This window comes from Theropithecus gelada, chromosome 14 (genome assembly GCF_003255815.1).
Source record: "Theropithecus gelada isolate Dixy chromosome 14, Tgel_1.0, whole genome shotgun sequence".
Classification (NCBI taxonomy): domain Eukaryota; kingdom Metazoa; phylum Chordata; class Mammalia; order Primates; family Cercopithecidae; genus Theropithecus; species Theropithecus gelada.
In genome coordinates, this window is record NC_037682.1 from 75,892,052 (window position 1) to 75,914,597 (window position 22,546).

General features: G+C 40.2%; 1 protein-coding gene across 11 annotated transcripts in view; it reads right to left on the reverse strand.

Annotated features, from left to right (window-relative positions):
• DLG2 (discs large MAGUK scaffold protein 2) overlaps nt 1-22,546 on the reverse strand; it is a 2,171,029-nt gene that overhangs the window by 374,100 nt on the left and 1,774,383 nt on the right. For all 11 annotated transcript variants that reach the window (XM_025355445.1, XM_025355443.1, XM_025355446.1 and 8 more), the window contains one exon: nt 15,666-15,822. In XM_025355445.1, the coding sequence (XP_025211230.1) occupies nt 15,666-15,822 (157 nt within the window). The remainder of the gene's footprint in view (nt 1-15,665; nt 15,823-22,546) is intronic.

Genomic DNA, 22,546 nt, shown 5'->3' on the forward strand with positions numbered 1-22,546 from the left:
GCTGAGAATGATGGTTTCCAACTTCATCCGTGTCCCTACAAATGACATGAACTCATCCTTTTTTACAGCTGCATAGTATTCCATGGTGTATATGTGCCACATTTTCTTAATCCAATCTGTCACTGATGGACATTTGGGTTGATTCCAAGTCTTTGCTATTGTGAATAGTGCTGCAATAAACATACGTGTGCATGTGTCTTTATAGCAGCATAATTTATAATCCTTTGGGTATATCCCCAGTAATGGGATGGCTGGGTCATATGGTACATCTAGTTCTAGATCCTTGAGGAATCGCCATACTATTTTCCATAATGGTTGAACTAGTTTACAATCCCACCAACAGTGTAAAAGTGTTCCTATTTCTCCACATCCTCTCCAGCACCTGTTGTTTCCTGACTTTTTAATGATCGCCATTCTAACTGGTGTGAGATGGTATCTCATTGTGGTTTTGATTTGCATTTCTCTGATGGCCAGTGATGATGAGCATTTTTTCATGTGTCTGTTGGCTGTATGAATGTCTTCTTTTGAGAAATGTCTGTTCATATCTTTTGCCCACTTTTTGATGGGGTTGTTTGTTTTTTTCTTGTAAATTTGTTTGAGTTCTTTGTAGGTTCTGGATATTAGCCCTTTGTCAGATGAGTAGATTGCAAAAATTTTCTCCCATTCTGTAGGTTGCCTGTTCACTCTGATGGTAGTTTCTTTTGCTGTGCAGAAGCTCTTTAGTTTAATTAGATCCCATTTGTCAATTTTAGCTTTTGCCGCCGTTGCTTTTGGTGTTTTAGACATGAAGTCTTTGCCCATGCCTATGTCCTGAATGGTACTACCTAGGTTTTCCTCTAGGATTTTTATGGTATTAGGTCTAACATTTAAGTCTCTAATCCATCTTGAATTAATTTTCGTATAAGGAGTAAGGAAAGGATCCAGTTTCAGCTTTCTACTTATGGCTAGCCAATTTTCCCAGCACCATTTATTAAATAGGGAATCCTTTCCCCATTTCTTGTTTCTCTCAGGTTTGTCAAAGATCAGATGGCTGTAGATGTGTGGTATTATTTCTGAGGACTCTGTTCTGTTCCATTGGTCTATATCTCTGTTTTGGTACCAGTACCATGCTGTTTTGGTTACTGTAGCCTTGTAGGATAGTTTGAAGTCAGGTAGCGTGATGCCTCCAGCTTTGTTCTTTTGACTTAGGATTGTCTTGGAGATGCGGGCTCTTTTTTGGTTCCATATGAACTTTAAAGCAGTTTTTTCCAATTCTGTGAAGAAACTCATTGGTAGCTTGATGGGGATGGCATTGAATCTATAAATTACCTTGGGCAGTATGGCCATTTTCACGATATTGATTCTTCCTATCCATGAGCATGGTATGTTCTTCCATTTGTTTGTGTCCTCTTTGATTTCACTGAGCAGTGGTTTGTAGTTCTCCTTGAAGAGGTCCTTTACATCCCTTGTCAGTTGGATTCCTAGGTATTTGATTCTCTTTGAAGCAATTGTGAATGGAAGTTCATTCATGATTTGGCTCTCTGTTTGTCTGTTATTGGTGTATAAGAATGCTTGTGATTTTTGCACATTAATTTTGTATCCTGAGACTTTGCTGAAGTTGCTTATCAGCTTAAGGAGATTTTGGGCTGAGACAATGGGGTTTTCTAAATATACAATCATGTCATCTGCAAACAGGGACAATTTGACTTCTTCTTTTCCTAACTGAATACCCCTGATTTCTTTCTCTTGCCTAATTGCCCTAGCCAGAACTTCCAACACTATGTTGAATAGGAGTGGTGAGAGAGGGCATCCCTGTCTTGTGCCAGTTTTCAAAGGGAATTTTTCCAGTTTTTGCCCATTCAGTATGATATTGGCTGTGGGTTTGTCATAAATAGTTCTTATTATTTTGAGGTACGTTCCATCAATACCGAATTTATTGAGCGTTTTTAGCATGAAGGGCTGTTGAATTTTGTCAAAAGCCTTTTCTGCATCTATTGAGATAATCATGTGGTTCTTGTCTTTGGTTCTGTTTATATGCTGGATTATGTTTATTGATTTGCGAATGTTGAACCAGCCTTGCATCCCAGGGATGAAGACCACTTGATCATGGTGGATAAGCTTTTTGATGTGTTGTTGAATCCGGTTTGCCAGTATTTTATTGAGGATTTTTGCATCGATGTTCATCAGGGATATTGGTCTAAAATTCTCTTTTTTTGTTGTGTCTCTGCCAGGCTTTGGTATCAGGATGATGTTGGCCTCATAAAGTGAGTTAGGGAGGATTCCCTCTTTTTCTATTGATTGGAATAGTTTCAGAAGGAATGGTACCAACTCCTCCTTATACCTCTGGTAGAATTCGGCTGTGAATCCATCTGGTCCTGGACTTTTTTTGGTTGGTAGGCTATTAATTATTGCCTCAATTTCAGAGCCTACTATTGGTCTATTCAGGGATTCAACTTCTTCCTGGTTTAGTCTTGGAAGAGTGTAAGTGTCCAGGAAATTATCCATTTCTTCTAGGTTTTCCAGTTTATTTGCGTAGAGGTGTTTATAGTATTCTCTGATGGTAGTTTGTATTTCTGTGGGGTCGGTGGTGATATCCCCTTTTTCATTTTTAATTGCGTCGATTTGATTCTTCTCTCTTTTCTTCTTTATTAGTCTTGCTAGTGGTCTGTCAATTTTGTTGATCTTTTCAAAAAACCAACTCCTGGATTCATTGATTTTTTGGAGGGTTTTTTGTGTCTCTATCTCCTTCAGTTCTGCTCTGATCTTAGTTATTTCTTGCCTTCTGCTAGCTTTGGAATGTGTTTGCTCTTGCTTCTCTAGTTCTTTTAATTGCGATGTTAGAGTGTCAATTTTTGATCTTTCCTGCTTTCTCTTGTGGGCATTTAGTGCTATAAATTTCCCTCTACACACTGCTTTAAATGTGTCCCAGAGATTCTGGTATGTTGTATCTTTGTTCTCATTGGTTTCAAAGAACATCTTTATTTCTGCCTTCATTTCGTTATGTACCCAGTAGTCATTCAGGAGCAGGTTGTTCAGTTTCCATGTAGTTGAGCGGTTTTGATTGAGTTTCTTAGTCCTGAGTTCTAGTTTGATTGCACTGTGGTCTGAGAGACAGTTTGTTATAATTTCTGTTCTTGTACATTTGCTGAGGAGTGCTTTACTTCCAATTATATGGTCAATTTTGGAGTAAGTACGATGTGGTGCTGAGAAGAATGTATATTCTGTTGATTTGGGGTGGAGAGTTCTATAGATGTCTATTAGGTCTGCTTGCTGCAGAGATGAGTTCAATTCCTGGATATCCTTGTTAACTTTCTGTCTTGTTGATCTGTCTAATGTTGACAGTGGAGTGTTGAAGTCTCCCATTATTATTGTATGGGAGTCTAAGTCTCTTTGTAAGTCTCTAAGGACTTGCTTTATGAATCTGGGTGCTCCTGTATTGGGTGCATATATATTTAGGATAGTTAGCTCTTCCTGTTGAATTGATCCCTTTACCATTATGTAATGGCCTTCTTTGTCTCTTTTGATCTTTGATGGTTTAAAGTCTGTTTTATCAGAGACTAGGATTGCAACCCCTGCTTTTTTTTGTTCTCCATTTGCTTGGTAAATCTTCCTCCATCCCTTTATTTTGAGCCTATGTATGTCTCTGCGTGTGAGATGGGTCTCCTGAATACAGCAGACTGATGGGTCTTGACTCTTTATCCAGTTTGCCAGTCTGTGTCTTTTCATTGGAGCATTTAGTCCATTTACATTTAAGGTTAAGATTGTTATGTGTGAACTTGATCCTGCCATTATGATATTAACTGGTTATTTTGCTCGTTAGTTGATGCAGTTTCTTCCTAGCCTCGATGGTCTTTACATTTTGGCATGTTTTTGCAATGGCTGGTACCGGTTGTTCCTTTCCATGTTGAGTGCTTCCTTCAGGGTCTCTTGTAAGGCAGGCCTAGTGGTGACAAAATCTCTAAGCATTTGCTTATCTGTAAAGGATTTTATTTCTCCTTCACTTATGAAACTTAGTTTGGCTGGATATGAAATTCTGGGTTTAAAATTCTTTTCTTTAAGAATGTTGAATATTGGCCCCCACTCTCTTCTGGCTTGGAGAGTTTCTGCCGAGAGATCTGCTGTGAGTCTGATGGGCTTCCCTTTGTGGGTAACCCGACCTTTCTCTCTGGCTGCCCTTAAGATTTTTTCCTTCATTTCAACTTTGGTGAATCTGGCAATTATGTGTCTTGGAGTTGCTCTTCTCGAGGAGTATCTTTGTGGCGTTCTCTGTATTTCCTGGATTTGAATGTTGGCCTGCCCTACTAGGTTGGGGAAGTTCTCCTGGATGATATCCTGAATAGTGTTTTCCAACTTGGTTCCATTTTCCCCCTCACTTTCAGGCACCCCAATCAGACCTAGATTTGGTCTTTTTACATAATCCCATACTTCTTGCAGGCTTTGTTCATTTCTTTTTCTTCTTTTTTCTTTTGGTTTCTCTTCTCGCTTCATTTCATTCATTTGATCCTCAATCGCTGATACTCTTTCTTCCAGTTGATCGAGTCGGTTACTGAAGCTTGTGCATTGGTCACGTATTTCTCGTGTCATGGTTTTCATCTCTTTCATTTCGTTTATGACCTTCTCTGCATTAATTACTCTAGCCGTTAATTCTTCCACTTTTTTTTCAAGATTTTTAGTTTCTTTGCGCTGGGTACGTAATTCCTCCTTTAGCTCTGAGAAATTTGATGGACTGAAGCCTTCTTCTCTCATCTCGTCAAAGTCATTCTCCGTCCAGCTTTGATCCGTTGCTGGCGATGAGCTGCGCTCCTTTGCCGGGGGAGATGCGCTCTTATTTTTTGAATTTCCAGCTTTTCTGCCCTGCTTTTTCCCCATCTTTGTGGTTTTATCTGCCTCTGGTCTTTGATGATGGTGATGTACTGATGGGGTTTTGGTGTAGGTATCCTTCCTGTTTGATAGTTTTCCTTCTAACAGTCAGGACCCTCAGCTGTAGGTCTGTTGGAGATTGCTTGAGGTCCACTCCAGACCCTGTTTGCCTGGGTATCAGCAGCAGAGGCTGCAGAAGATAGAATATTTCTGAACAGCGAGTGTACCTGTCTGATTCTTGCTTTGGAAGCTTCCTCTCAGGGGTGTACTCCACCCTGTGAGGTGTGGGGTGTCAGACTGCCCCTAGTGGGGGATGTCTCCCAGTTAGGCTACTCAGGGGTCAGGGACCCACTTGAGCAGGCAGTCTGTCCCTTCTCAGATCTCAACCTCCGTGTTGGGAGATCCACTGCTCTATTCAAAGCTGTCAGACAGAGTCGTTTGCGTCTGCAGAGGTTTCTGCTGCTTTTTTTTTGTTGTTGTTGTTGTGTAGCTGTGCCCTGTCCCCAGAGGTGGAGTCTACAGAGACAGGCAGGTTTCCTTGAGCTGCTGTGAGCTCCACCCAGTTGGAGCTTCCCAGCAGCTTTGTTTACCTACTTAAGCCTCAGCAATGGCGGGCGCCCCTCCCCCAGCCTCGCTGCTGCCTTGCGGGTAGATCACAGACTGCTGTGCTAGCAATGAGGGAGGCTTCCTGGGCGTGGGACCCTCCCGGCCAGGTGTGGGATATGATCTCCTGGTGTGCCTGTTTGCTTAAAGCACAATATTGGGGTGGGAGTTACCCGATTTTCCAGGTGTTGTGTGTCTCAGTTCCCCTGGCTAGGAAAAGGGATTCCCTTCCCCCTTGCGCTTCCCAGGTGAGGCGATGCCTCCCCCTGCTTCAGCTTTCGCTGGTCGGGCTGCAGCAGCTGACCAGCACCGATCGTCCGGCACTCCCCAGTGAGATGAACCCAGTACCTCAGTTGAAAATGCAGAAATCACCGGTCTTCTGTGTCGCTCGCGCTGGGAGTTGGAGACTGGAGCTGTTCCTATTCGGCCATCTTGCTCCGCCCCTCCTAAGTACCTTAATCTTACAGCCTTCGTATACAATGGCTTCCTGTGATGACTCATATGTCTCCTTTTAAATGCTCTTTTTTTCAGGAATTTATGTTTTCTTCATTAACTAGACTTTTGAGTATGGACTGCCTCAGACATAAGCAAACTGCCGAATTCAATTCTCTTGTGAAGGCCTACCTCTCAGAAAGAGCATAGCTTTGAAATCAGAAGCAACAGTGTTCCAAATACCACCATCATTACTGATTATCTGTGTGATCTTGGACAAATTATTTAATTTCTCTGAGCCCTCAATCCAACAAGGTTGTTGGGACAATTCAGTGAAATCATAGTGCAGTATCCAGCAAAATGCTTGGTGCTGAGCATATATTCAATATATGTTAGGCATTTTATCTCTAATTACTGGTTTTGGTTTCTTGGGGCTCTCTTTGTTGGGAAGTTTCCCCTCCAGAATCCTTCTTACTTTCCCATCCTGAGATAAGGATGGTCTCTTCTTTATGCTCCTGTGGTCCCTGGAAGTTACCATTAGCATTTCCATGTTATACTGGAAATAACCTATTTATTTGTCTGTCTCCCTTCATGAGGCTACATGTTCACTGAGGAGACAATGCTTTTTTCATGTTGTATCCTTAGTGTCTAGTAGCTTTTGGTACTTTGTGAATGTCTCTGAGCTCTGCAAACAAGATTTTAAGGTGAAAATATTACTTCTGTCAAATAAAATACTTACAAGAGGTTTTCTGGAGATTATGACAGAATTTTGAAAAAATATGTTTCACTTGTTAGTAATTTATATCCAAAGACTAAAAAAGTTATTTTGCTAAATAATGTTAAAAAACTCTTTATGGGCCGGACGTGGTGGCTCACCCCTGTAATTCCAGCACTTTGGGAGGTCAAGGCGGGCGGATCACGAGGTCAGGAGATAGAGACCAACCTGGCTAACACGGTGAAACCCTGTCTCTACTAAAAATAGAAAAAATTGGCCGGGAGGTGTGGCGGGCGCCTGTAGTCCCAGCTACTCGGGAGGCTGAGGCAGGAGAATGGCATGAACCCAGGAGGCGGAGCTTGCAGTGAGCCGAGATCGCGCCACTGCACTCCAGCCTGGGCGACAGAGCAAGACTCCGTCTCAGAAAAACAAACAAAAACAAACCAAAACCAAAAAACCAACCAACCAACCAACCAACCAACCAACCAACCAACCAACAAAAAACCACACTTTATCAGCATTTAAAAAATTTGCTGCAGGACTTCTCAGATCTTTCATTGAATTATGAACCTTTTTAATGGAGCATTTCACACATCTGCTATTATACAGAGTTTTGGAAGTACCACTGTGAGAAAAGCTGGTGTTTTACTGGTGCACTGAGTTAAGTTTCAGAGTTCTGAAAGCTGCTTACAGTTAAATCCTTTGAGCAGTCATCTTGTGAGTTAGGTGTTACAAGTCTGATGTTAAGCACATGGTTCCTAAGGTACTATTTTCACTGCACCTTGCTAAGTTGTGACATACAGTGTGTTTATGACACATTGAATAAGCAGGACTTAAGGAATGTAACTGGAAAGCAGCAATGTTAATTTTGTTTCCCTACACAGTTTACTGAGTGCCCACAAATTTTATTTATTGTTTTTCTTTAAAAAGAAAATACATATATATATATTTTTGAGACAGAGTTTCACTCTTGTTGCCCAGGTTGGAGTGTAATGGCACGATTTCAGCTCACCGCAAACTCCGTCTCCCGGGTTCAAGTGATTCTCCCGCCTCAGCCTCCTGAGTAGCTGGGGTTACAGGTGTGTGCCACCACCTCCGGCTAATTTTGTATTTTTAGTAGAGACAGGGTTTCTCCATGTTGGTCAGACTGGTCTCAAACTCCCGACCTCAGGTGATCTGCCCACCTCAGCTTCCCAGAATGCTGAGATTACAGGCATGAGCCACAGTGCGCGGCCTATTTACCGTTTTTCTTTAACATATATTACACAGCCGGATTCTATGTCAGATAATGGGGATGCTGTTTAAGTGACACTTGGGGCAATTCATGAGTTCTCTGGTCCCTTTTAGATAATGGAGGGTTTTTCCTCGTCTACTCCAAGTTCCTTTTGAGAGGAAATTCAGCGAACAGGTTGGAGGTAGGAGGGAGCTCAGCACAGAGGGGACAGGGCTACTGCTCCATCCCCAGTCAGTGATATGGCTCTTTCTTTCGGTACAACAGTGAAACACACTTGTGTGTGGCTTGTTAGTAAATAACTGCTGTCCTGAGCTCTCCTGAGTGACCCACAATTCTGGCTCCCTAGAAGTCCCCACTGCCCTGCTGTCCAGCATCTGTGGCACTATGGCCATTCATTGTGTGGACTGGTGCCAGGGTTATGCCAAGGTGTGAAAATTTTGAATAGCATCCCTGACCATAAGTAAAGAAAAATCCAGGGTGGCTGAGGCATCAGTGAGAGTAGGGGAAGTATTGTGGATGGGGCAGGCTGTCCAGGCAGGCAGGGGCCAGACTCTGCAAAACTTTATGGGCTATGTTAAAAATTTGAGGCTTTAAGAACAGTAGGACACCACTGAAAGGCTTTAAAGAGAGCAGGAAAAGGATATGATTAGATATGCTTTTTGTCCTGTTCGCTCTTTCCACAGGCTAGAAGTCTGTACGTGATGGGTGATGTTTACATGCAATAGGCAATCATCAGGAATAAAGGACTCTGCCCATAGTCAGGCCCTGCTGAATCCCCACGCTCGGGCGGCTGGGCCAGGAGTCAGCCTGGGTAGTGGGGCTCTGAAGCCAAGGCTGAGTAAGAGTAACTCCCCTGGAGCCTCTTCACAGGCCACTTCTGTTTTCATTTGAGGTGGTCTTGTGATCAGGGGAGCAGTGGGTTCTCAGTTGTGCAAGAAGAAAGATCCGGTAAGGTAGGGAGAAGTCTAAATGGGCTCCACAATTAAGAGAGGCAAAACCCGGAAATGACTGAAGAGTCAACGGGTCTAGAGGCAGTGGGTTAGAGAGAGCGAGCAAATGCCTGGAACAAGCATGCTGGTGTGGAGAGGTAACTTCTACATGGTTTCTGGACCAGAACTCTAAATTTAACTGGTCAGATTTAGGGCAATAAGTTTTTACCTCCTCAAAAACAGCATCGACTCCACTTAGTTGGATTTCACTTCAAAGTTTAACAGAATGTCGTGGCTGACACAGTACCTTGAAAATTCTGAAACCTTACTGATACTTGTTCCTGAGGGGAGGGTAGTGGTTTTGCTGGAGTTTGGGCGACTCCAAGTTTTGAAGATGAGTGAAGAGAAGCTGAAGGTGTTGCTTAGGTGAAAGGTTTTATAAGGTTTCTGATTTACGCTGTTTCACCTTTGAGGACAAGGTGAAATAATAGCACTGAGTTGTGGAGAGGAGACTTGTCCCTAACATTGCATAGGCCCCAGATCCTTTTTAGTATTTCAGAGAGTGCTTGTTACAGGAACGCACAGAGGGAGACAGAGTTTCTTAGGCAGAAAACATCAGTACTGAAAACTAGGAAAGCAAGTTTCCTCCATGGGACTGGGAGCCAGAGCCAGAGAGGAAGGGCATGGCAGGTATGGCATGGTGACTTGAAGGGATAAGGTTTGTAGGTTCATATGAGGACCACTTCAGGAAATCGAAGAAATAATTTGGGACATCTTTACTGGGGATGGCATGGGGGAGGGGGAAGCCACAACACCAGAACAGATTTAGAAATGTTATTTGAGGTGACAATATAAGGTGACCTTATCAGTACCCAAAGATGGTGAATAGTGTGTGTAGTGCTCCTATTCCATTTAATTAAACTTGAAAATAGAGTCCTGGCAAATCAAGTCCTTTCCCTCTGCACATTTCTAAGCGTGAAGATAACCTGAACAATTTTGAAATACCCATGTGAGCTGTGATTCATTTTTACTCTTTCTAAATCAACAATGCAATTTAAATTCTAATTTGGAAATTCAGTTACCTATTATACCTTCACTTCAACAGCTGCAGCATTTCACTTCTGGCAACACATATTCCTAATCATGTATCTTGAAACACAGTTTGTTAAATACTTAAAGTCCATCAAGAATGAGCTTTGGAGTTAGCAAGTCAGCTGGGGTGATCATTTTTGGATGCCTGAGGAATGAATAAACTAAAATTGCTTGGAGAGACAGGAAATAATCTCCTTCCAGGGGGTATTGCTTCTTTGTGCTCTGTTCCACATTTTTTCCTAAAAAATCACTGAAACAAATAATAAGGGAAGCATTTCTATATTTCCTTCTGCGGAAAGAATGCCTGAGGAGGCGACTACACTAGTTAATGTGACTGCCTGCTGAATGCCCTAAATTCTCCTCCATGAATACATCAAGAATATGGTTCAATTACTGAATTCCATTCTGCAACAAATCCCTGAGAAATAGAATACATAAAAGAGAAATTAGAAAAGATCACTTATAATACATGTATAGGTTGTAGCCCAAGGTGACGATCTCTTTGTCTTTGAGCATCTTCAATACTTTAATTTTGGAATTCTGGTGGAGATAAGCGGTAGGCCTGGAAAAAATTCCCTACAATGGAGCTTCAGGATCCTCCATCTTCAGGTTGCTAAGTAATGTGTTTTGACAATGCATGAACACTAGATGGCACCCATAACCTTAAAACATAGTAAAAGGCCACTTCCCTTTTCTGTACAGGCAAGAATGTAGGAAACAGTCAATTACGGGAATTACAAAAATTAGCCGGGCGCAGTGGCGGGAGCCTGTAATCTCACCTACTCGGGAGGCTGAGGCAGGAGAATCGCTTGAACCCAGGAGGTGTAGGTTGCAGTGAGCCGAGATCGCACTACTGCACTCTAGCCTGTGCAACACAACCAGACTCCGTCGCAAATAATAATAACAAATCTACTCAAGCATTTCCCGCTACTGGTGTCCTGTAAGATACTCCTTATGTAAGGGTTTTGTGGTCAAAATGTTTGTGAAAACCACAGATTTCATCTGCTCTAGGAGATTTCCAATGGACACAGGTAAACATGGTTTTTAGAAGTACTTCATTGAAGAAGTCTGTACAAAGGAACCTATTACAGTAGCAACCTATTACAATCCTGCTGTTTCAGTGTTCTGTGAAACACACTTTGGGAAATGCCAATCTAGTTCAATCCCTGTCCCAAAGAAGGAACAGCCCAAACTATCCAAAAGAGGCCTTCCTTATACATGGGTATCTGAATCTTTTTAAAAAACAACAGATACAGTCTTAAAGCAGAGTTGTTAATAGTAATAGCAACATTTGTTGAATACATATACTATGACATGCTGTATTTTAAGTGTCACTGTCTCTTCTCTTTCTTCAGTGTGTGTGTATATATATGTGTATGTATATGTGTTTATATACATATACATACATATACAATACCTGGCACATAGTAAACCATTAATAACTAAATTACCTAGGAAGATCCTATAGTCTGTGTGTGAGAGTAGGAATAGACATTCTGCCCCTGATGAGAAAGGTAATTGTCTATTATGCAAGTCTCTTACCTATGAAGAACAATTGAGACCAAAGACATATCCCCCAGATCCCTTCCCTGGGGATTCTACTTCCTTTCTCTGAAATTACTACATTGTTGTTAACATGACTTATTTGCAAATTAACTTTACATGACCTATTAATATGTATTGAATTTTATTTAGGTTTTTTTTTTTTTTTTTTTTTTTTTTGACAACAGAGTCTCACTCCATCACCCAGGCTGGAGGGCAGTGGTGCAATCTTGGCTCACTGCAGCCTTTGCCTCCTGGGTTCAACCAATTCTCCTGCCTCAGCCTCCCAAGTAGCTGGGACTACAGGTGTGCACCACCACACCTGGGTAATTTTTTTATTTTTACTAAAGACAGGGTTTCACCATGTTGGCCAGGCTGGTCTCGAACTCCTGACCTCAGGTGATCTGCCTGCCTCAGCATCACAAAGTGCTGGGATTATAGGCATGAGCCACCGTGCCCAGCTAGCTCTAGATTGTTATTTAGAGTTTTTGCTTTGTATTTTCCAGGAAGGTAGCTTGCCCCTGTATGTCCAGTGTAAGTTATAGATGAAAATATTTTGTCTTCCATATTCCATTATTAGTAATTCTTTTGTGCCATTTTGCTTTCCACAGTGTAATGCTTGAGCTTCTCAAGACTGTTTATTCTTTTCTCTCAATGTTAAGCAATGAAATTCCAATAGTGAACCTTGAAACTAGCCATTTTCTAGCTAGCTATAGGTGAAATACATTTTGATATACTAAGGAGAAATGTTCTCTCTTCTTTCTCAACTGAAAAAAGCAGATATTTTCCTCATCAAATGTATTTGCAAATGTTATACATAAAAACGGATATGCTATGTGAACTTCAAAGATTGTTATGTCCTGTGAATTATAATATCAAAGAAGACTATAATTCTGATTGGCTGCCTTATTTACTATGTGGTCCTGGTAATAATATTTAAATGGATAAATCTATTTTTGAAGCAGAAATACTTGGGAGTTTTCTTTGTCAAGCCATAGAGTATTACTAGCTCATTTTTTTCTCTCACATGTATGGAGGTTAAAACAAATAAAGCCTGTGGCTTGGTGGATTTTTTTTATTTAAACAGAGTTAGAGAGTCTAATGTCATCCCTGTGGCTCAATTTCTTTATCCTTAAAGTGAACATAATAAGGCATAGTGTTGTTAGAAGACTAAATTATTTATGATAGTGACTGACTCAAAAGTACCATATAAGTGTTAGTTCTTTATTGTTTTATGTGTTCCTGAATGTAATGTGTACACAGTGTGGTGTGCACTAGGAAGATGTGCCATAGAGACTGTTGACAAAATTTTGAAAAGAGACTGTGCCGAGAGGAGAGAGAACACTGACTTTGAGTTCAGCTTTATAGTCAGTAGCTGGAGACATAGACAGATCATTTAATATCTCCGAATCTCTTTTCTCCTGATTTGTAAAATGGCAGTAATAATAACAACCTATCCTGCCACTTAGAATGCCTTAGAGGATCTCTAGAATTAATGCATGTGACAGTGCTTTGCGTCTGGGAACATTTAACGATGATATGAATGCTGATTGTAATGAAATGACAAAGTGGTACCCCAGTATAGAGAATGTAAGCCAGGACGATGAAGATACGTTAGTATGCTTTAGGTAGAATTTTAGAGTCAATCTTTCAGGCTATAGTGACTTCTTAATGTGCCACCATATTTATTCAACACTTTTTCGTTCAATAAACACTTTTTTTTTGAGAGACTGCTATGTGCCAGGCATTGTGCTAAATATTAAGGATATAAAATCATATAAGATAGAGAATTTGCTTTGAGAGACCTTACTACCTAGTACAGAAAGACAGACATGTAAACATACATGGACAATAAGGTTTGATAGCTGCCAGTTATATCTTATATATCATGAAAGTATTGAAGTAGGTAAGGGAAGTAGTTTAAGGAATGATGCTCAGTTCTTGGATGGCAGAACAAGGTCCTAATGAGGGACCTTACACTGTCTCTCCCATACTCAACATCCTTCCACAGAACTGCAAGCTGATGAGTGGGCAGAGGCCTTCATATGTGAGAGGACCTCAGTGACACATATGACAAGGCCATTCATGCCATTCATGCAAACTGCCGGACACCTTACTAAAGTCAATAGACTGTATGATGTTATTTAGGTAAAGTGTGTGTGTGTGTTTGTGTGTTTTTGTGTTTGTGTGTGTGTGTGAGAGAGAGAGAGAGGGAGATTTTCCCATTTTTTGAAGGGTTGGAATGGTGGCTAACAAATATAAGGTCAATTATAAGATTCTATTTATAAATCACAGCCATAAAACAAAAACAAATTTTTCTAAATGCACAATGAAAACCACAAACTAAGTGCTTTGTTTAGTTATGAACTATGAACCATAATATCAGCCACAAGTACTGGCTCCTTATGTAACTCTCCATTATTATTTTCATGATTAGTAAAATTAAAATATAGGCAGGAACACTCACAATGGATTTACCCTATCATACTAAGGAGGAAGCTTGACATAGTAGAATGAATCAGTCAATAAATATTTGAATAAATTAAAGCAAATAGAGAAAGAAAGGAAGAGGAAAGGAAAATTAGAAGGAAGGGAGAAAGTGGCAATGGAATGGAAGAATGAAAAGAGGGAGGGAAGGGATATAGTATGTGTAATGGGCATTAAAATGGAATATTTAAATCCCAGCTCTGACTCTCTGTAGTTAGGTAAACTTTGACTAGCTTGAAGTTTATCTTCATTTGAACACGGGGCAGTACCTTTCAGAGTGATTGTGAGAAGAATAAATAATAGTTATGCAAGATAAATTAGAGGTCCATTGAACAATGTAGTGCCTATAGTCACCAATACTGCCTGCTTAAACATTTGATAAGAGGGTAGATCTTATGTTAATTGTTCTTATCGCAAAAGGAAAACAATAACAAAAATAGAAGAGAATAGGAGAAAACTTTTGGAGTGATGGATGCGTTATGGCACAGATTGTGTGATGGTTTCATGTGTGCATACACATCTCCAAATTCGTCATTAAGTATGTACAACTTTTTCTATGTCAATCTCATCTCAATAAAGTAGCCTTGAAAATTACTTACAAAATAATGCCCTTTGCACCAATGTGGATGCCACTGGAGGCTATTATCCTAAGCAAATTAACATAGGAACAGAAAGCCAAATACTACATATTCTTACTTTTAAGTGGGAGCTAAACACTGGATACTCATGGACATAAAGTTAGCAACAATAGATACTGGGGACTCCTAGAGTGGGGAGGGAAGGAAAAGGGAAATGATTGAAAAACTACTGGGTACTAGGCTCACTATCTGGGTAATGAGATCAATTGTACGCTCAACCTCAGCATCACGTGATATGCTCATATAAGAAACATCGTGTGTAACCCCAAATCTAAAATAAAAAAATAAAAGTTGAAATTATTAAAAAAGCAAAAAAAAAAAAAAAAGGTGCTTAATACATTGTTGCTGATAATTCTTGAATTTAGTTGAGTGGTACCGCTGCTACAACTCTGTACCATCAGCAAACTCTATATAGCATTATCTTATGCATTTTGTTTTTTTTACATTTGCACCAAACTATACACATTACAAAGGTACAGTGTTTAGAGTATGGTTATGAATTTGGGGGAAAAGTCTGTTTTTTAAAATAAAAGAAGTAATATATCATTTTTAAAAAGGCATGCTTCTCAACATTCTGTTGGATGCAAATGTGTCTCGGAACATCTAGAAGAAAATATTAGCACCTTCACCTTTATTTGAGGGAAGTAAGTGCAACAAGCATCAAGCACCTGAACACCATTTAAACTGTGACATGTAGACCACGCGTGATGGTTCATGCCTGTAATCCCAGCACTTTGAGAGGCTGAGGCGGGTGGATCACCTGAGGTCAGGAGTTTGAGACCACCCTGGCCAACATAGTGAACTCCCATCTCTACTAAAAATACAAAAACTAGCCAGGCATAGTGGTGCATGCCTGTAATGCCAGCTACTTGGGAGGTGGAGTCAGGAGAATCACTTGAACCTGGGAGGCAGAGGTTGCAGTGAGCTGAGATTGCACCACTGCACTCCAGCCTGGGCAATAGAATGAGCAAGACTCTGTCTCAAAGGAAACAAAAACAAAAACAAACAAAACTGTGATATGCACCAGAAGTCATGGCGCTCTCATCCATTTTCCTTTGTAATTGAGGTGCTTTTGGTATCATAATTGAAAGTTAAGGCTTTTTCATTGATGGCGTCAGATATGGAGGGAATGAAGATTAAAGAAACATACTCACCGATAGGATCTGGTCTCCTCTCTGGAGCTCCCCACTTAGGTCTGCTGGTCCACCAGCCAGAATGAAGGATACAAAAATACCTTCTCCATCTTCCCCACCGACAATGTTGAAGCCCAGGCCAGTGGAGCCTTTGTGCAGGACCACCTTGCGAGGCTCTCTGCAGAAAGAAATAGAGAACACAGCTCAGAGGCTGATCCATTTAAGATTTAGGTTGCTTTTATTTTCATATGATATCAGCGATTCACTACCTATAAAATTGTTTCTCGAACTAAGATAACATTTGCACATCAAGAAAGAGGCTAATATCAGGACAGATATTTGAGTTCCCCACTGTAACAACTACCAAAATACCATGCAAAAATCATTCCTTCATTCTAAAAAAATTTCTTAAACTACCTTTACTTCTACTTTTCTTTTGTCTAAAACATCTGTTTTTATATTGAGCAACATGGTAGTACTCAGTATGACGGATGTACACAAAAGGGAGGAGGGATTTTTGGGAACAAGAGACTAGGTTGAATGCCCAGATCATGAAAGATCTTATATGCCAGGTTGTGGGTTTGTGGTTTGTTTGATTGTTAATTAAAATTTACTGTGTAGGCCATGGGGACTCATTGGAAGATTCTGAGACATTAAGAATACTTAAATTCATTTTAGGAAAATTAACAGATGGTCCTATGGAGGGCTGACGGAGAGGAAAGCACAGATATGATGGGAAGTGGGAAAACCATTTAGGATGTTGTCTAGTAATCCAGCTGCGAGGAAGTCACAGCCCGAACAAGGGTGACAGCAATGAGAATTTTAAAAAGGGCAACACGAGAGAGGAAATTTGAAGGGAGAAGCAGTAGGTCCAGAGATGACTCAGACACTGGAAAAAGAGGAGAGAGAGCATCTAAGTAACTCGCAAAAGCAGAGATGAGTGGAATCCAGGGTCATGAGAATGCGTATGATTTTGACATACTCAATTCCAGGAAATAGTGGGATATCCAGGTGGAGACGTTTTGAAGCAGCTGGAGGCAAAGAATAGGAATTTGGGTCTTCAGAGAGGACTATAAATACAGATTTGAGGATCATCAACAAAAAGGTCAGAGATCAAATCTTGAGCCAATAGTTCGCTGAGTTTGTGTAGAGGTCAGAATAATATGGAATTATAGAATGTAAAAAGTCTTAAAAGGCATTTAGTTCAATTTTCTATATCAGTAGTTTTAGAAAGTGTTTTGCAAGCCTTAGGTTTACCAAGTTGTCATTTGTATCACGCACCCTCCTCTCCCAAACATCTCAGTTCATCTTCTATTTTCCAGCTCTTAATGATGTAAGAACGAGAAAGAGTCATCCAATATATTTTATACTAATGACTATACAAATAATTTGTTACTTGCTATCACATTTCCATGCATAAAATGATGCATTGTGTATATATGCCTTATTATGAGGAAGAGTGTAAAGTGCACATCATAACTTGAACTGTAAGTAATAAATTATGTAACAATGCATTAAGTTAGAGGTAAAGTGACATATAGTTAACTCATTTCATTCTACAAATACTTTGTCAACACCTACTGTGCCAGGAGGGCGTTTCAGGTACTCAGAATGTTTGCAAACAAAACAAATATCCCTGTGCTTGTAGGCTTACAATCTAATGAAGGTAGACTAATAAATGATAGATGCAATGAATAAATCAATTATATAGTATGTTATAAGGCAATAAGTATTTTGGAGAGAAAAACGGCAGAACAGCGTAGGAGGGATAGGTTGTGGCGAGGAGGGCCTGGACAGGATGCATTGAGAAGGTGACCTTTTAGAAAAAATTGAAGAGGTGAGGAAACTGGTCATGTCACTATAAAAAGAAAGAACATTCTGGCCAGAAGAAAGGAATAGACAAACAGAGATCCTAATATGGAAGGGTGCCTGGTATTGTCAAAGAACTAGGAGGCCATTGTGGCTAAACTGAGCAAATGAGGAAAGAAGAATGGTAAACAATGAAGTCACTGTATTAGTTTTCTATTGCTGAGTAATAAGTTACCACAAATCTAGCAGGTTAAAACCACGCGCATTGTTCTCTTTCAGTTCTGTAGGTCAGAAGTCTGGGTGGACTTGACTGTATTGTCTACCTATGCTGAAGTCAAGGTGTCAGCCAGGCTGAGCTTTATTGCAAATTTCTGTGGAAAAACCTGCTTCCAGATGTATGTAGGTTGCTGGCAGAATTCAGTTTTTTTGTGGTTGTAGGATTGTATTAGTCAGGGTTCTTCAGAGAAAGTCAACATGAGATTGCATACACATACACACATACATACATACATCTATATTATATACACATACATAATAAGGAATTGGCTTAGGTACTTATGGAGTCTGATAAGGCCTCAAGATTTGTGGCTGACAAATTGGAGACCCAGGAGAGCCAGTGATATATATTAAGTAGTTGCAGGCTGAGGCTAAGCCCGAAGGCAGATGAAGACTGATGTCCCAGCTTGAAGATAGCCAGGAAGAAGAAGCAAATTCACCCTTTCATTGCTTTTTTATTCTATTCAGGCCTTCAGTGGATTAGATGAGGATCACATACTTTGGGGAAAACAATCTGCTTTACCCAGTCTATTGATTTGCATGTTCATCTCATCCAGAAACACCCTCACAGACTTACCGAGGAAAACGTTTAACCAAATAGCTGGACACTCAGTGACTCAGTCAAGCTGACACATGAAATTAACCATCATAAGGAATAAGGTACCCATTTCCTTGCTGGCCATCAACTGGGGCCTCTCTCAGCTCCTATGAACCATCCATATTCCTCATCCCATGGCCCTCTCTATCTTCAAGCAAGTAATGGCACATTGGTACATTGAATCCTCTTAAGATTTGGAAGCTCTGACTTCCTCTTCTCCAACTAGTTGAATAACTCTTTGCTTTTTAGGGGTTTATGTGATTAGGCCAGGCCTACCCAGATAATGTTCCTATCTTAACTGATTAGTAACCTTAACTGCATTTGCAAAATCCCTTTTCTTTTTCTTTTCTTTTTTTTTTTTTTTGAGATGGAGTCTCACGCTGTCACCCAGGCTGAAGTGCAGTGGCACAATCTCGGCTCACTGCAAGCTCCGCTTCCCGGGTTCATGCCATTCTCCTGCCTCAGTCTCCCAAGTAGCTGGGACTATAGGCGCCAGCCACCATGCCCGCCTAATTTTTTTTTTTTTTTTTTTAGTAGAGATGGGGTTTTACTGTGTTAGCCAGGATGGTCTCGATCTCCTGACCTCATGATCCGCCCGCCTCGGCCTCCCAAAGTGCTGGGATTGCAGGCTTGAACCACCGCGCCCTGCCGCATAATCCCTTTTTCTTATGTAAGAACTTAATTGTGGGAATAACACTAGGAGGTAGATACCACAAGTCCCTCTTAGAACTTTGCCTACCACTGTCAGAGAGACCATAGTGCATTAATCCTGTAGGGCCTTGTAGATCATTTTAAAAGCTTTGACTTTTACTCTGAGAGAAATGGGAAGCCTGTGAGAAAAATGACTTGACCTGACTTACATTTGTAAATGATTCCCTTGATGTAAAACAGACTCCTCTTGCAGCTGGGTGGGCATGGGAGTTCAGCTCCCCCTTGATCACAGAAACAGCAGGGAGGGAAACACAGAGCATTCCCCTCATTCTACCTCACTGCCATTAGGTGGGAGTAGAAGTTCAGCTCCCCGCTTGGATCCACTAACACCAATCGGGGAGAGAAGATGGGGTGCTGACTAGCACTGCCTTGAACCATCTTATTCTGCCTCCTTACCTCTTCATGGGGGCAGAAGTTTAGATCCCCACAGGGCCCTGCTGATGTTACCCTAGTAGGCAGAGTGGTTTTCCAACTAGTACTGATTTCCTCTTTCTCCTTCTACTTCATTGCCACTGTGCAGGGGTAGAAGTTAAGCTTCTTGCTGGTCCCCATCAATATTAGGAGTAGGGGAATGGAATGCCAGCTAATGCCACCTCATTCCAGCCTGTTGCTGCTGGATAAGGGTACGAGTTCAGCTCCCCACTAGAAAGTGGAGAATCGACTAGCACCACCTCATACTCCCTTGTTCTGCCTATTTGCTGCCCAGATGGGGATGGAAATTCAGTTCTTGTTCTGTCTACCAACAACAGCCTAGTGGAGGAAGTGGAAGGCCATCTTAGAGTTGCCTCTCCTGGCTGCCCCTGGTGGAGCCAGAAATCTAGCTCTCTACACAGCACTACTGACACTGTAGGGTTGAGGGGACAGTTTTTTCTTTGGTGTTTGGCTAGAGTAGGTCAGTATTATCAAAAGTTTTCCTGTTCTGTTAGTCTACCTGTTTTTCCCAGTCATTTATCTATGGGGAGCAGGTTTCACTTGGGGCTGTTTTTGTCTATACTTATTGGCAGTTCCAGGCTGCAGTTTCTCCAGTGCTCCGTCCAAATACATAGCAAACAAAAGAAAAAAAGAAGAAAGAAAAAGTCCTGGGAACTCACTACAGTATCCTTCCTTTCCTAGACAGTCTGTTGCCTCCCTTCCAACTCTAAAGTCTTCCTACGTTAGTGTTTTTCTATTCAAGGTTTTTTGTTTTGTTTTGCTTTTTAAATAAGAGGGTGGATTAGAGAGAAATGGGGATACATTTTAAAGGTAGAGGCCAACAGAATTTTGATGAAAAGGTTATTGACAAAATCTCCCCCTTGCTTGAGAATAAACACATGTATAGACATTCTTAGTGGGTCCAATAACACTGGAGGTCTATATGGTACATATAGATGGAGGGAAGAGAGTGACTAGGACTCTGACATTTGTCCCTGTGCTAGATATTGTGCTTGATGCTTTATGTGAATCATTTGATTTATTCCTCAAAAAAATGAAAGGTATACTGATTTTGCAACTACTTTGAAACAGACACTGAAAGCAAAATAGACTGATGATTGGATAGATGGGCAGGCATGTGATAAAGCAAATAAAGGAAAATGTTAATAGTAGAATCTAGGTGGCAAGTACACGGATGTTCATTGTAAAATTTTTAAACTTTTCCTTATGTTTGAAAGATTTTTATAATAAAATTATGAGTAAAAGAAATAATCTGATGAAGAAATCATTAGGGCAAATTTTTAGATTAGTGAAATGAGACTACTTGCCTAAGCTTTTAACTGAGTTTAGTAAATATTAAAGGCAGGATTAAGGACATAGATTTTCTGTCTCACAATCCCAAAATCTAGAATATGGCATATACCAGAGATTGCAAACCAGCAAGTCAAAGGCTGAATTTGACTGACAATATTTACAAATGTTTGAATTAGTTGCCCAAGTTTAAAATTAGGAAAATTTGCATAAAATATGAATTAGTGGCTTCAAGTGAAAAAAGTTTGACATTCCATCAACACTAGCTCCCAGTTTTGTTGTGAAGTAACACTTGGTTTAGAGAATGGGCTTCTTTAGAATGGTCATTCGTTCACCAGTTTGCCACAGTCCTAACCTCTTTCTCATGTTCCCAGACAAAAAAAAAGCTGTCATTGTACCACATTTGCATTTCTTATAAAATTAAGAGGAAAGTATTTCTTGTACTCATACTCCTATCAAAAATGGGAAAATGAAAGATTTATGAAGGGAATCATATTTTAATAAAAATGGGAGACAGTAAGATTCCTATGGAAGTAAAGATTTTCCTTACATGTTTAATACTCATTGTGACTTTATGCAGGAATAATACAGCTTTCAAAGGTCATTATGAAACATCATTGCCCATCACCCATTTATGTTACCCATCTGGGGGCATTTTGTTAGTGACCCTTGCACTTTGATATACTGCTTCCTGTCTGTAAAAACAGAAAACATAATAATGTTTGCATGACAGTAGATTTTATTTATTTACCTGGACCCCATTTATTTCAAACTATCAGAACAAATCTTTTAAACCAAATTATCTGGAATTTTTGCAACTCAGAAGATTTAAATGCCTTTTTTAAAAAAAGAATTTTATATTATAGTTAATTATGATACTTATTTTAATAGTGAAGAGAAATGACAAAAAAATAAATTTGTAAAATGGAATGTAAATAAAACGTCCTAAGCACAACTTCAAAGGATTTATTTTTTCTAATTTAAATTTCTTATACTAACAACCTATTACAGCAATCTGTAGATTTTAAAGCATTTTCACATATATTTTTCCTGTTAGAGGGTCAAAGCCCTTTGAAGTATTACAAGTCCTATTTTGTCAATGCTTAGGTAAATCAGCTTGTCTACATTCACACAGCCAGAAGCATCAGAGCTAATCTCTTTGCTATAAGTTAAGTGTTTCATCCATTTGATGGAGAGGGAAGTTAAACAATGAAAAGTTTGAAAGACTAAGCTAAAATTCAAGTATATTTAAAGTATAGTAGTATATATATTAACGTATATATAAGCCACAGGAGGATTCTTAATTTAAAAAAGGGATTACGATATATTATATTACAGAATATAGTTTCCAAAACCATTGACACTCAAAGATTCACTTTAACTGCCCTTAGCTCTTATCATTTGAGCCACATGGTTCAATACTTCATTCCATGCTGCCTTGCACTCTTCTCTCTCTGAATGTCATGGTATCTCCTCCAACCCCTTCATCCCCTCTAATTCAGGTTTTGACTTTTAGGATAACCTCCCCAACTTGAAGTCTTCTTGATCCTAGTTTCAATCTTCCAAATACATTCTCCTCCCTAAAATACAAATCAGATCATCCTACTACCCTGCTTAAATGTCTCCAGCCACCCTATGTTCCAACCACATCAAACTCCCTGTGCTTCCCTGAGTTCGACCTGTTGCTTCATACCTCTATGATTTGGCTCAGGCCACCTTAAAACTCAGTTCAATCATCACTTCTCTGAATCCCCAGGTACATATGATCACTTGTTCCTTGGGTCCA